A 16,990-nucleotide genomic window follows, 5' to 3' on the forward strand; every position below is an offset into this window, starting at 1 on the left:
AGCCAGAACTAACAAGTTGTGAAAGCAGATTTGTTAAGAATTCAAATTACGAATGCCTTCGTTGATTTATAATATCTTTGTTTACAATGCTAATGGGTCCCGTCAGGGGCAATAGAAAGTCCTAGAGAGGTGTACCGTAAGCTGTTGTTTTCTTGTCATTATTTCATGGAGGGGGAACAATAACTATTTACATTAATGACGAGTTCAAGTGATCAAAATGTAAAAATGTTATCAATAAATACATTAAAATGTATTAATATCATAAATATGCTTTTTTTAAATTGTTCTAAAAGCTAGCTACTCTACAGACTGATTAAAGCAACAAGTCGGGATTTCATTCTACTTATTTTGTCACAATTTATTGTAATTTACTTAAATTGTAAGACTGCGTTTTTTCTCGTTTTTTTTTAATTGTATGCGAAAAATGTGCTATTTTAATTTGTCATGTCCACTAAAAAGCAATTTTATTTGTGAGCATATTTATCAAAAATGAACTCGACGTAAAAAGTAAGAATTGAATTCTGTTGCCAATTTATTGTCAAAATGCCCTGAATGTATTCTACAGATGAAAAAAAAACATTGATGCCTTTATGCACTCATATCATAAGAAACCATTTTCTGTAATGTAGATCAAAAAGAGAATCATAGGTAATAACATATTGCTTTCGGATAAAAGCTTATTCTATGAAACGATGCTCTCGCATATATATTTGATATTTAGAGACCGTACTAACTTATCATAGTTTCACAGATGATAAGTGTACATTGTAAAAGTGAAAAATTTACGTGAAAACCCTTTCGCGTTTTTGCCCTCTGAAATTATTTATATTTTTCTTTCGCGTTGACTTAGCACAAACGCAGCACTGAAAATCGCACAACTGATTTGAAAGAATCATCCATGCTGTGCGTTAAGTGGGGTGCTTTTGTATGAGTTCTTTCAGGGGACAAAATCATATATTCTTCCTAAAACAGATGGACTTACATGACTTTATCTATTTAAAACTGTGTATTGGTCATGTTCGTTTCAGTTTTTCTAGATATGATAGAAATTCTATAAATGAATACTGTTGTAACTTAACACTAGTAAAATAAAACACGTTTGCATAGATCGTTAGTGGATTGGTCTTCAATAGACACATTTTCTATAAGTATTTTAAATATGGATAAAAACAATAGAAATGTATCATTTGGATATTTTTATAAAATATTGCTTGAAATACAAAATGTTGATGAAGTTTTAGGCAATTAACAATGCATATTTCTATGATGAACAATAATATTTGGTCCAAGAACATTTTATTATCTACAAGAATCGAAACATGAATTTCACATTTGCCAACATCATCCATATATACTTCTTTCGGGAATTGCTATAATATCTGATACTAAATTCTATTACGGAATTATTTTAATATTGCATTACAAACCTTCCATTATAAACATTTCACTTTCATTTAATGAAACCATCACGTTATACCCATACAAAACTAGTATGTTTTTGAAAAATGTTAATAATTCAGATATTAAACACTTAGTTCAAAATGGAAACATTATATTTCAAACACCAGCTTATTGGAGGGAAAAGATCAATCAAAAGTGATTCAAAAATACTGTTGTATAAACATAGAAACGTATCATTAATTAATGTATTTTATTGTTTGTTTCCCTCTCGCAGTTATAAAATAGAATGAAATACAATGGGTATACATATTTGATAAATCAGAGAATGAATTCAAAAGTACGTTCCGACACCCGTTTTTTTTTGTTTTAACTTACGCTCTAGACAAAGTACAAAATAAAAGATAAACTATAAATAAATAAAACTAGGAATAAACTGGATGATTTTAATTAAGCAATTAACAAACAAGCATTTAACTTGGCCAACTTTTCCTTTTCATATATTTTGTCGATGCAATTCATTAGATTGTCGAAAAATATTTTGCATTAGCATTTTTTCGTGCAGATAGCTTCCGTTGTTTTTTGTCATATAATATTGTTTTAAATACATATATACGAATATAAGTAATAAATTTTACGCACTTTATGAAATTGAAAACTTTTTTCACCAACTTTTTCTAGTTTGACTACGTTTGTGGTGGTATGCAAGACTGTATCGGCAAAATCATTTTTTAACAAAACAAACATTTTTCAACTATCAAAATTGTCTTGTCTTCTAAACACATGCTTGTCCGACCTGAATAACATAGTTAAAATTTGAATCGTCAAACTGAACAAACTAGCTTAGTCTAATGATTTAAACATCGTTTTGAGTATCAATTTTAAACATTTATTAATGTACTGCAGGACGGCTTGACCTGAATAAATCTGATTTATAGAAATTTACTGTTCAAGCGCATTTTAAACAAATGTTAAAATGTAACTAATTTTTCAAGTATTCAATAAAATGGTATTGTAAATAATTCAGGTAAACAATTTCAATGACTTTTTTGACTCTAATACATTCAAGAATTAAAGAAAATTACGTAAAATAGATAAACAAGTCAATGCTATCCAAATGTGATTTGTCCATTTTATACAATGTTATTTCAATAATTACATTTGATGTTAGCTTATCTATTAAAGTATTGTGTTTAAATTGATTAAATCTTAATGAGAATGAAATGCTTATTAAATATAGTTTTATATGGTCAAGATTTATATCATTTAAAAATGACCGTATATAAAAACTTTGCTGAAAATTCTTTTATGTTGACGTGTCTCAAGATGTCAAGATGTGTATAATTTCGAAATTCATTATCATAAAATAAGACCAATATCAGGTAAGAAATATAATATTATAACATTATTTTGATCATGTCAATTTTTAATTCCTGATGCAGTCCTTACCTGTACACAGCACATATTACGCTTACCCCCTTTATCTGTCATACAGTTCTTCTATTTTTTCTGTCTTATCCCTCTTAAAACTGCAAGATCATTTCTAACTTGAGGCTATTGATCCTTGCCCAGTGAGATATCAACACACCACCAGTTCATTCAACCCGAGCAACGGTAGACGCGATGAAATGTGTTGTTAATTTGTTATCATGAAGAACGTGTACCTTACATTTTCATTTATAACAACTCTCAGAGGACTTACATTTGTACAATTTGTATCTAAGGCTTTCTTTCAAATAATGTTTTTTTCTGCTCCTAATGTTTTTCCTGCTCCTTGACAAAAAAAATCCATTTTGTATGGCATACGACACGGACACATTGTAAGCATTTTTCGTAGCGCATGTAATACAATATCTCAACTTAATGCCAAAGACTGACATAGAAATCTTTTTATCAAATATCAGGTATCTGAAAACAGCCTGTTTCTTATTCTACATAATTTGTCGCATAAAGAAGAAAATGACAAAAAAGACAAATTAAAATATTGCATGTTATGCTTTTAGGAGTTAATGTAAGATAAAACTTTACATTAATTTGTCAATGGCTATATGTCACATAGTGCAAATGTCTCAAGAATCATGACGCAATTCAGCTGACAAGCTTGTGGTGGGTTTGACATCATACTAAGATATTTTACAGGTATAGCTGTGGGAGTCAGTTAAACATATTGCTTTTGGATAAAAGCTTATACTATATGAAAGGAAGTTTTCAATTATATATTTGATATTAAGAGACCGTACTAAATTAACTTAGTTCATAGGTGAACAGAATACATTGTGAAATATTAACGTGAATTCCCTTTCGTTTTTTTCCTCTGAAATTATTTATATTTTTCTTTCAATGGAAATCGCACAATTTATTTGAAGGACTCACCTATACTTAGCGTTAAGTTGGGGTGCTTTTGTATGAGTTCTTTCAGGGGACAAACGCATAAATTCTACCTTAAAAAGATAGACTTACATGGATTTATCCCTTTAAAACTGCCTCTTTGTCATGTCCGTTAAAGTTTTTTCTAGATAGGATTGAAATTCTATAAATGAATACTGTTGTAACTTTACAATAGCAAAATGAAACACGTTTACATAGATCGTTAGTGGATTAGTCGTCAATAGACAAACTTTCCATACGTATTTCAAATATGGATAAAAACAATAAAAACAAAAGAAATGTATCATTTGTATATTCTTATAAAGTATTGCTTGAAATACAAAATGTTGATGAAGTTCTAAGCGATACAATGCATATTTCTATGATGAACAATAATATTTGGTTCAAGAACATTTTATTATCTACTATATGAAAATATGTAATATCGAAGCATGAATTTCACACTTGCCAACAACATCCATATATACTTCTTTCGGGAATTGCTATAATGTCTGATACTAAATTCTATTACGGAATTATTTATTGCATTACCCATTGTAAACATTTCAGTTTCATTTAATGAAACCATGGCGTTATACCCATACAAAACTAGTATGTTCTTGAAAAATGTTAATAATTCAGATATTAAACACTTAGTTCAAAATGGAAACATTATAATTCAAACAAAAGCTTATTAGAGGGCAAAGGTCAATCAATAGTGATCCAAAAATACTGTTGAATAAACATAGAATCGCATCATTTATTAATGTGTTTTATTGTTGGTTTCGCAACAAAATAGAACGGAATACAATGGATATACTTATTTGATAAATCAGAGAATGAATTTTAAGTTTAAAATTGTTCCACGTTCCGACACCCATTTTATGTTTTAACTTTCGCTTCAGGTAAAGTACAAGAATAAAAAAATATCATAAAATAAATTTAAAAAAAATATGATTTTAATCAAGCAATTAATAATAAAGCATTTAACTTGTTCAATAAACTCGAGATAATCATTCTTTTCTATATTTTGTCGATATAATTCATTACATTGAAAAACAACATTTTGCATAAGTATATTTTCATGCAGGCATTCCGTTGTTTTTGTGATATTTTTGATCTTTTTTAAAATACATATATGTGTATAAAATTATTTATAAGCAATCTAAAATAAAGTAATAAATAGCATAAAATTTCTGTTTTGCCTCGTCTGGTTTTGACAAATAATAAATTCTTACGCACTTTACAAAATTGAAGACTATTTCGACCAACTTTCTATATTTTAACTTCTTTTGTGATGGTATGCAAGAAAAGTATTCGATTGCATCGATACAAAAATAACTATCAAAATTGTCTTCTAGACACATGATTTTCTTTTCTATACCCATCCAAAAAAATACAGACACTGAATAACATAGTTGAAATTTGCATCGTTAAACTGAAAAGAATAGTATCTGAGTATCGATATTAAACATTTATTAATATACTAAAGGACGGCCATAAAAGTGATAAATACCAGAATACATCTGTAAATTTCTGTATAGAATTTAACTGTTCGAGCGAATTATTCATGTTTGATACAAATGTCAAAATGTTAACTAGTTTTTCAAATATTCAATAAAATAGTATTGAAAATAATTCAGGTAAACAATTTCAATGACTTTTTTTACTCTAATACATATACATTTAAGGACTAAAGAATATTATGTATAATAATATATAAACAAGTCAATGCTTTGCAAATGTGATTTGTCCATTCGATGCAATGCTATTCAAATACGAGTTATTGCTTTTGATGACAGCTTATCTATATAAGTACTACGTTTAAATCGATTTATTCTTAAGCAGAATGAAATGCTTATTAAAAACATTTTTATAAGGTCAGGATTTATACAATGTTATATATAAATAGTTAAACATTCTTTCATGTAGACCTGGTAAAATTTCGAAGCTCACCGTCACAAAATTATACCTATGTCAGATAAAAAATAGTGTTACTACGCCATTTTGACCTTTAAAATTTTTGATTCTCGATGCAATCCTACCCTTTACATACTACAGATTACGAGCATTTCCTTCATACTGTGCTTTCATTTTCTGTTTTACCCCTATTTAACCCGCAAGATTATTTCTAACTCTAAATGGAAATATCAACAGCACCACCAGTTCATTCAACCCGAGCAACGGTAGGCGCGATGAAATTTGTTGTTGTCAATTTGTTATCATGCGAAACGTTTACCTTACATTTCCATTAATTACAATTCTCCATGGAATTACATTATCTAAAGCTTTTTTTCAAATAATGTTTTTTTCTTCTCCTTGACCAAAAAATCCATGTTGTATAGCATACGACACGAACCTATTGTAGGCATTTTTGAGGCGCATGGAATATAATATCTTAACTTAATGCCATACACTGACACTGAAATCTTTTTATGAAATATCAGGTATCTTAGAACAGCTTGTTTCTTATTTTCCATTACTTGTCGCATAAAGAAGAAAATGACAAAAATGATATATTGAAATATTGCATGAAATGCTTTTAGGAGTTAATGCGAGATATATTGTTACATTAATTTGTCAATGGTTATACGTCACATGTTGCAAAAGTCTCAAGAATCATGACTCAATTAAGCTGACAAGCTCGTAGTGGGTGTGACATCATACTAAGACATTTTAACAGGTTTAAATTTTTCTCTACACCTGTGGGACCCATGCTTTGAATGACGTAATTTCGCTACCGTTATGAATTAAATTGAAAAAAAAACGCTTTCATTAAAAAAATAGTGTTGCATAAAATATATCTTTTCGTTATTTATTTTAAAACCTTAATAGATATACAATATGCTAGGTACCGAATCGTGCACAGTGGATACGTAGGGATTTTTATTTAGGATATTATACTTTCATTGCTTTAAATAAAAAATAGTCAGAAAGAAAGCTTACACAAATCAAAATATCGTTAAGGATTGCTAACAAATTAAATAAAACAGATCATGCTATTACAAAAGCAAAATGTAAATCCATAACCGTCGTTGTTGTTATCATAGTCAGGGCCTCTAGAGCAGTAATTATTAAAATTACTTCAACCAATGCAAGGTTCTGTGAGAATTACAAAGTATTGACTTCACTTAACAGAAACAATAACTATGTCAAATAACATTTTAAAAAAATATTTAAAAGCCTTGCGGTTTTTATCTATATCAATTTTGTGAAGATGTGCAATAATAATTTTGCCATGGCAAAATTTTGTTAACTATGACAAACTTTTCCCAAGAATACAGGAAAAAACTTGTAATTTTAATTAGGGACATACCTTTGGTGTTTTCCTAATTTTTTAAAGGAAATTCTTAAAAAGCAGAAAGACTATCGGACGTGTTATTTGAGTTAGGGCTTTTGGTCTTATATTGATGTAAAGAAGACTCTCCAAACTAATGAAGAAACGAATCGGCAACGGAAGCATACAGATGGTGTTTAAACGGTTGGCTCGACAAGTGTGGTAAAAGTTAATAATCTGAAAGTGTCGTACACAAATAGTTGCTAAACTTAATTTGTTTTATTTTCCTTTTTTTTGTGACATGGCTGTATTTCTAAGTCTGCCGTCAAAATTATGATGAAATGCGTTGTTTGTACTTAATACAGTATCATACAAACAATTTATACATTGTTAACTACAACTCTCTATCTTGTATTGTTTGGCTATATTGACCCAAAAGTGAAAAAAGTATTGCACCTTGCCACTGAGGCTAGAAAGTCAATTGTTATGCTGCTACATTTACAGTTATACTTATACCGTTAAAAAATGTAGTTCTCCGCGTTACATTGTATAGACGGAGAACTGTTGTCTCAACAGGTGCGATATCAAAACTGGTATAACCAGTTTGGTCACGTGATAAGAGTTATTGACCGTGCGTACGTACGATTAGTGGTCAGTTCTACAGAGACTCTCGCTTGGTACACGTCGTTAACTACATTGGGAAGTTTTTATCATGGATCGAGATACTCACGACATTATCAAGGACGTTGTAAAGGACACCGTGGAGGAAAGCAGGCAGTCTTTACTTCAAGAAATTGGGACGATGTTCGAAAAGATAAGTGAACAAAATAATTCTTCTCAATTTGCTAGAATAAGCAATTTAGTGGCATCATCTCAGCCAAAATTTAAAAGGAAAAGCAACGAAGAACAGTTTTGTCATAATAGTAAAGTTATGTTGAAGCTTAATGAAGCCGAGTCTAAGTTAGATAGCAGTAAAATTGAGGAGGCCAAAAGCAGTATTACAACAGGTTTGTGTTTAAAAAACAAAACAAAAACTTAATGAATTCTACTCTATTCCATTTATAAGAAGCATTTTCAATTTGCAAAAGCTTGGTTTTTATTCAGCAGTTTTAAATTCGGGATACAATTAATAAATTCGCTATTTTCTAATAGTTTTTACGTGTTTAATGTGTAGACCACGTGGTCTCGATACACGTGTCTTTTGTTATACTAGATGTGAATTGTTCTGTATGAAGATTGTTGGAATATGTTTATTTCTAAAGGAATAGTAATGCTAATAATGAGAATGATAATAAATATAATAATTATATGTCTATTATATTAAAAAAAAAAAAAAAAAAATCTTTGTTTCTTCTGTTTTCAAATTTATTTAGATTAATGTCTTTTGGACATAAGTACATAAGGACGTAAAAAGTAAAAAAAAAAGATAAAGATTTTATAAGCTGATGTGATCAATATAGATGTTTTTTGCATGGTTAGCAATGACTAATGTGGACTCGCCTTTTCTTTAACATGTATAAATAGGGGATTCATGTTTTATAGTATTACTGATATAGTTACATTATAAACTTGCATACGCATGTCACAGATTTAAAAACCCGTTGCGTTGGTAATGCGCAGGCCGATATGAATAAGTTAGAGTAGTATACAAATAAATTTAAATTTAGCTGATACTATAAATGGCGGTAGCACGGGTTTTTCATGTTTACTGATTGAGATATTTAAAGTATAGCAAACACAGGAAAACTACGAATGACAGTAATATATTTGTATTTGTTAGATACGGCTTCTTTTATTTTCAAAGTTTGTAAGAAAATTATGTATTATATCAATGTGATTTTCAGTTACAAGGATTATATCACAGGAGTTGATTATATTGACTCATAAAGATTATATTATTTATAGAAATTATGTTCAATATTTTTAGTAATAGGCATATTTTTCTTCCAGCCTTGGATATTTTGTCACACCGACAAAAGATGATACAGTTGGCGGATGCTAGTGAATTGGGGTGGAGAGTAGTTCATGAGTATGAACAAAATCCTCTAGCAGACGACAGCGATGATGAAAAGAAAATGTATAAAGCTGAAGTCAGGGCTGACAGGAAGTTCAAAGCTGAGAAAAATAAGAGGTCTAAAAAGTTTAGAACCAAGCCTTACACCAGGAGTGTACCTGCACGAGCTACAAGTCAATCCACTTCGCAGCAATTTGGTGTACAGAAACCAGGCTTATGTTTTTACTGTGGAAAGCCGGGTCACTGGAGAAAAGAATGTCCAGCAAATACTACAAATTTGAATAATAAGATGAGTACATTTTGTTTATTTAATAAACATTGCGATATGCTAGACAGTTATTCATTGAATCACAATTACAGGGAACAAATAAATAATGAGGCAATTAGTTGCGATTCGAACCAAAATGATTCAGAAAATGAAATCGTTGTATTTCCTAAAAAATGTTTAAGTCTTAATGTTTCTTCTGTGAATCACGGATATTGTTCTCAGCTGAACAATGAATGCTCAGTATCAGTAGCAGAGCATTTTGAGTCTAAAAAAGAAAAACTTAAATGTGTAATATCGCCAGTAGGAAGATTGAAGGCTCATGCTAGCAAATGGCGATCTATCAATGGCGATTCTTTCATTGTAGACGTTATAGAAAATGGTTACAAATTGCCATTTAGAAATATTCCTAGATATACACGTATTTTGCGATGCCAGTGGATCTGGTTATGGTGGTTACCTATATTTTCCGAACAATGAAGCTCAATTACATTCTAATATTCAAATGAGTGGAACATTGTTATCCCCGGAAGTGGATTGCATGTCGAATGTTATGTTGAAATCACCGATTTCTTCAGGTGTTTCCCCGGAAGTGGAAAAATGTATGCTAGATAATACAAAGAAAAGTATAGATATAGATACGAAAGTCACCGGAAGTTGGCTTTTTGAAGAACAGATTAAAAGTTCTTCTTAGCGTGATGTTGAGGCAGTGAATAGGGTTGTGAGAAGTCAGGCACAATTTCTCAAAAACAAAAATGTGAAAGTTTTTTCTGATAATCAAAATGTAAAATCGATTCTTTTGAACGGCAGTGTTAACGCAGAGCTTCAAAAAATTGCTTTAGGTTTCAATGATTTTTGTGAAGAAAATAATATCCATATTAGCCCGGAATGGATACCCAGAGAAAATAATCAGATATCAGATTATTTGAGTAGATGTCTTGATTCTGATGATTGGTCAATATCAGATCGTTGGTTCAGATATTTTGATTGTATTTGGGGAATACACACAATAGATAGGTTTTCTACTCATTATAACACTCATTGTGAAAGGTTTAACTCTAAGTGGTGGGTACCAGGAACGGAAGCTATAAATGCTTTGGATCAGTCCTGGAAAAATGATAATAATTGGTTAGTTCCGCCGCCTCGGCTAATAGTAGAGTGTATAAACAAAATTGTAAACGAAAATGCAAGTTGCACATTAATTATACCAAAGTGGAAATCTTCAGCTTTTTGGCCCTGCTTGTTTGATACAAAATGTAATTTTAAAACTTACATAAGAGATGTAGAGGTTTTACCAAAAAATGGAATAATACGTTCTGGTAAAGGTAATAATGGCGTGTTTGCACACACACCATTGCCGTTTTGTATGCTGGCACTCAAGATCAGGTTTTAGTTTGGAGTGCCAATATAGATATATTTTAATGAGACATGTACTGTATTCTATTTTACAGTACTTTATGAAGTTTATAATATTTGCCTTTTCGATTATAGGTGTTGACTTAAAACCTTCAATCAGGAGCATGATGAACAACGCAGGAGTGGACATTCAAAAACATCAAACTGTTATTGATCACATGGCAGGTTATATTGTACAATCCCGGGCAGTTTCTACTAGACAGAAATATATGAACTATTTCAAACATTTCGAAAAAATATTGTGTCAAAAATGGTTTTGTTTCCAAGCCAGCTTCATCTATAGTTGTAGCAATGTATTTAACAAACATGTTAGATCACGGAAAGTCGTACGGTGTTATTTCTTCTACCGTATATTCTATTAAATGGATGCATTCTTTGCATGATTATGTGGATCCTACTACGAATTCAATGGTTAAACATTTATTGGAAACAAGTAAACGAGAATGCTATAAACCTGTTAAAAAGAAAGATACAATAGATTCGGAAATGTTACAAACATTATGTGATAATTTTTCAGATTCCAGCGACGTGGTAACCTTAAGAGATCTGTCAATTATTCTTTTAGGTTTCGCTGGGTTTTTACGTTTCAACGAACTGAATTCTTTAATTTGTTCAGATATAACATTCAATGATGATCACTTAGTGATAAACATTCGTAAGAGCAAAACTGATGTGTATAGGCAAGGAAAATCTGTTCCGATTTGTAAGGTACTACTAATGCATGTCCTTTTAATATGCTTTAAAAAATATATGAGGGCAGCTTGTCTTGACGTAACCTGTAATGAATTTTTGTTTAGGCCATGTTTTAGGTCAAAGGGGGTATCGGCGCTTATAAAAAGTAATAAAAAGTTGTCTTACACACGAGTTAGGGAATGCATTTTGTCTAAATTAAACTTGGTAGCACCAAATTTAAATTTAGGTACACATTCTTTGAGAGCTAGTGGAGTTACAGTGGCCGCTTACTCAGGTGTGTCTGATATAATGTTTAAAGAGACATGGCCGTTGGAAAACTGATATAGCTAAGGACGGTTATATTGTTGATTCATTAGACAGTCGATTGTCAATTACAAAAAAGTTAAAGTTATAAGTATATTTTATAGATACTATTTTATAAACATATGAATAATTAATTGAATTTTAATGTTTTTCGTCTCAAGCTTTGTAATTTCTATACGTGTCTCGCCTTGCAGTTGTTGTTGTTGTTGTTTTGGATAGTGCCTGTTGAGACGATCCTGTATGTTTTGTGATTGATATTGTTACTGTGTTTGTACCACACTTACAAGAAATTATATATGTATAAAATCATGCAAATAAAACAATTTTCAAACATCAAAGAATATGTAAAATATGTACTGCAAATATTTGTGCACATTATATGTAATCAATAAATTATATGCATTCATTTCTTATTGAAAAATTTGACTTAGAATTTATAGAAAATAAATTTCTAATTACCTCCCTTAATTTACATAAAGTATTAAATTTGGTAATATCTTTATAAATAATGCTTATTGGAAGTTACAATATTGACAAATCATAATTTGAGCATAAAATGTCTCAGGTCAATATTGCCACACAATAGTACGGTCAGTTACATTAACTAAGGCCTTAAATGCATCTATTTAAAGCGCATTAATTAAATTTGTATAGTCTCAAGACTGACACGGAAATCTTTGCTATATCGTGTATCTGAGAACAGCTGGTTGCTTATTTTCCATTATTTGTCGCATACAGAATAAATGACAAAAATGATATATTGAAATATTGCATGTAATACTTTTAGGAGTTAATGTGAGATTATATTGTAACATTAATTTGTCAATGGTTATACGTCACATTTTGCGAATGTCTAAAGAGTTGGGACTCAATTGGAATGTCAAGATTTTAGTGGATTGACTTTGTTCTATGATTCATTTGCCAATACAATTGATATGCAGCTAAAATATTGATAGTTTCAGATATATTTAAACAAAATGTTGGAGTCACAGAACAGAATAAAAATTCTTTTTTTAACCTTCTTATTAAATGGTCTTATACAATCTTTTTTGGGCTTTTTCTTGGAATATGGGAAAATATCTGAACACGGAAATGATATCCTACTGCTTCTTTTCTAACAATTTGATTTTTCCATTGTGACTTTTTTATTTTATGAACTATTTATGTAAATGTAAAATGAATATGTACTTGTACAAATGTTGAATCTGTTCTGCTTATGCAGTGTCCAAATAGTATTTTAAGACAGCAACATATGTAAGTCTCTTACAATTCTATTTTAGAATGTGCAAATATATCTGTAAAAAATTTATGTATTGATGTTACGAATTATATAATGATGATACTTAAATAAAAGATTAAACTGTAACAAACAAGACCATTGTGTAAAAAAAATCCATTTAAGGAGGAGAAACAAATGAACTATGCGCAATATACTAAAATTGATAAATTAGCAAGTAAAACGACATGGCAATTTTAATTGTCAAGTAAAGCTGAAATGAAGATTGACTGTTATGATGGTGATTGACCAACAGGAGATATTGGTTAATATTTAGAATAAAAATATCAAATATTATGCTTTAAATATAAATAGACTGTCTCTGCCTTTATTGAGCATTACAGATCAATTCCGATGGATACTTACAGAAATTTTCTTGGGTCACGTGATTCATTTATCGTTCATGTGAAGTATATTAAAAATTGTAAGAAACTATGTCAAAATTTAAACTTACTTTGACTTTCCCCTGTTCACTTTATACTATATATATTTTGGATTGGCGTGTCACTTAAATTTTTAAACAAAAAATATCTGTGGTTCCGTATGTTGGTTTATTAATAGTTACCATTTTCTATTTATATGGGATAATAAAAAATCTTATGCACACAACAAATTCAGTTCCATTCTTAATAAGCAGCAGACATTCTTGCGATTAATTTAGATTACATAACGGTGCTAACTTAATCTGGAAAAAGAAATCTAAAAAATGCTAGAGAATTGTGTTTTTGTTTCTACGGACCATTTCACAATGTACTCAATGCTGTCTAGAATAGTGCTAGTTTGTTTATTTAGCTACATGACTACCTCTATTTCTATACATCAATATTGACGAAATGATTATTATCTCGTTAGAAAAAATATTTCATTTTGATGTCTGTAGATATTTTAGTCTAAATACGAAGTATTTATAAAGAGACAGATTATTTCAGAGTCACTTGAGTAGAAATAACTGCTTAGTCACTATTGTCATGTTTATCTATAAGGAGAAATCGATGCCCCAATAAAATTGAGTAATAGCAATAACTTGACAATTTGTTTGGCATTGGGACGATTTTGAACGGTGTGTCATGTAACCATTTGTCACAACTCCTCCGTCCGTCGGTTTACAGTTGGGATAGACCTCATACGGATCTTTAACATGTGATTTGAGGAAAACAATATTTGGTCTTCGGTACATTTGTTTTCAGGTTAAACATCTATATGTACGGGGCGATATATCAACAACTTTTTTTTTCCCGATCAGAACTAATTACTCATTGTCTTCTTATGTTGTGGTTTCGGTCTTCTTCATATGCCCATTCAGAATTATATCAATACACTTAACAATATAGTTTCGATCCATTAGTAACTTACTAAATTTCGAAGTATTGTTAGCTATGCATCTCGTAGCTCCAGCAGGTAGTGGTTTTGATCCCTGGTGTCGCTTTCAGTTTGTAACACTCGAGGTTAGCCAAAAGTATCTTTCCTCTTGTGGCGCCATATGACCTAAATTGTGTTGGTTTCGTGGTAAAACCAAACAAAAACAAAAAAAATCTATTTAAAAAAACAACATATGGCTATATATAGAAATCAGTTTTTGAAATTATCATTTTATGCGTTTCATAAAATTTGCTGCAAATACCTATCGTTTTTGACCTGTCGAAAAGGTTATGCTACATTGTATTTTATTTTAAAGTTTTATTTTTCCGAAGCGCTTAAATCCTTTGTCTAGCTAGAAGAAACTATCCCACTAGTTTCTTTCCTGGTCTTTTGGTCAGTTCAGAAACACAGCTTGACGTTATCACTTAATACAATTCGTCAGTTTTGCTTTTTTTCATGGGTTTTGTGTCAGACAAACACAGAAGAAGTCATATGTAGACTTTCAAGCTTCACTGGTGGAGGAAGACCTTAGGTGCCACTCCGTGAACGCCACTCCGTGAACGGGCACTTAGGAAGAATCAACGGCGTTCTGTAGCTACCGCACATGTACAAAGTTGGCGTATTACGAATTGCTCAACAACAGACCGTAAATGTAACGATCTTGTCATTGCCAAAGCAAAGGAATATAGATATAAATGGAATCTCAAATATGCCTGAAATAGCCATTTAAAGTTTCAGTAGGGGCTTCAGGCCGACTCCAATCTGAAGAAGACCCCAAAACCTGTCTTGTCACAAAGTAACCTTGTACATATTGTCGAGGTTTTGTGATTTGATAAGTATTTGTTTCCTCCTTTTGTCACAGCTATTGTCTTGACCGACTTGTCGGAGTTGGCGTACCTTTTTGGGTTAAGTTTGTGTTTACGCTAGTTAATTTCAATTCTATCAAAACTCTTACGATGGGCCTTGATAAAAGGATGCATGCTCAGGAGGTCTTCAATTACGAGTTTTTTCGCCCTTGTTGACATCCAATGGTCGCTAAGCACTTTCTGCAGACGCTGTTCAGAACTGCATTGCCGTTCAAGACAGTTTTTCAAAACTGATATCATTAATTATGTTTCAGACGTTTATTTGATTATTTTTTTTTATTGTTTTTTTTTAATTTTTGTTTGCATTTTGCAAAATTAAAAGCGTGTTTGAGCGATTTAGTTGTTGAATTTTTATACACACGTCTACATGATACACGTTTACCCTAATTTAGGCCATTAATTACAAGTGAGTCGAGCATAAATATGGACACTTTCTTATTTTCCATTACTTGTCGCATAAAGAAGAAAATGACAAAAATGATATATTGAAATATTGCATGTAATGCTTTTAGGAGTTAATGTGAGATATATTGTTACATTAATTTGTCAATGGTTATACGTCACATGTTGCAAATGTCTCAAGAATCATGACTCAATTAAGCTGACAAGTTTGTAGTGGGTGTGACATCATACTAAGACATTTTTACAGGTTTAAATTTACCCCTACACCTGTGTGACCTATGCTTTGAATGACGTAATTTCGCTACCGTTATGAATTAAATTGAAAAAAAAAATGCTTTCATTAAAAAAATAGTGTTGCATAAAATATATCTTTTCGTTATTTATTTTAAAACCTTAATAGATATACAATATGCTAGGTACCGAATCGTGCACAGTAGATACGTAGCGATTTTTATTTAGGATATTATACTTTCATTGCTTTTACTACAAAAGGAGTCAGAATGAACGCTTACACAATTAAAAATATCGCTAAGGATTGCTAACAAATTAAATAAAACAGATCATGCTATTACAAAAGCAAAATGTAAATCCATTTACCGTCGTTGTTGTTATCATAGTCAGGGCCTCTAGAGCAGTAATTATTAAAATTACTTCAACCAATGCAAGGTTCTGTGAGAATTACAAAGTATTTACTTCACTTAACAGAAACAATAACTATGTCAAATAGCATTTTGAAAAAAATATTTAAACGCCTTGCGGTTTTTATCTATATCAATTTTGTGAAGATGTGCAAGAAGACTTTGCATTTCCACGGCAATTTTGCCATGGCAAAAATTTTGTTAACTTTGGCAAACTTTTCCCAAGAATACAGGAAAAACATGTAATTTTAATTAGGGACATACCTTTGGTGTTATCCTAATTTTTTAAAGGAAATTCTTAAAAAGCAGAAAGACTATCGGACGTGTTACTTGAGTTAGGGCTTTTGGTCTTATATTGATGTAAAGAAGACTCTCCAAACTAATGAAGAAACGAATCGGCAACGGAAGCATACAGATGGTGTTTAAACGGTTGGCTCGACAAGTGTGGTAAAAGTTAATAATCTGAAAGTGTCGTACACAAATAGTTGCTAAACTAATTTGTTTTATCTTCCTTTTTTGTGACATGGCTGTATTTCTAAGTCTGCCGTCAAAATTATGATGAAATGCGTTGTTTGTACTTAATACAGTATCATACAAACAATTTATACATTATTTACTACAACTCTCTATCTTGTATTGTTTGGCTATATTGACCCAAAAGTGAAAAAAAGTATTGCACCTTGCCACTGAGGCTAGAAAGTCAATTGTTAGCTGCA

General features: G+C 30.8%; 1 protein-coding gene across 1 annotated transcript; it reads left to right on the forward strand.

Annotated features, from left to right (window-relative positions):
- The first annotated feature begins 7,561 nt into the window (after positions 1–7,561).
- LOC132743405 (uncharacterized) lies at positions 7,562–9,801 on the forward strand. Its single transcript, XM_060731924.1, has 2 exons — positions 7,562–8,049; positions 8,993–9,801. The coding sequence occupies exons 1-2, from the start codon at positions 7,755–7,757 to the stop codon at positions 9,799–9,801; spliced, it is 1,104 nt and encodes a 367-aa protein (XP_060587907.1). The 5' UTR covers positions 7,562–7,754.
- Positions 9,802–16,990: the final 7,189 nt, after the last annotated feature.

The sequence above is a fragment of the Ruditapes philippinarum genome, unplaced genomic scaffold (genome assembly GCF_026571515.1).
Source record: "Ruditapes philippinarum isolate M1 unplaced genomic scaffold, ASM2657151v2 ctg12428_1_1_1_1, whole genome shotgun sequence".
Taxonomy (NCBI): domain Eukaryota; kingdom Metazoa; phylum Mollusca; class Bivalvia; order Venerida; family Veneridae; genus Ruditapes; species Ruditapes philippinarum.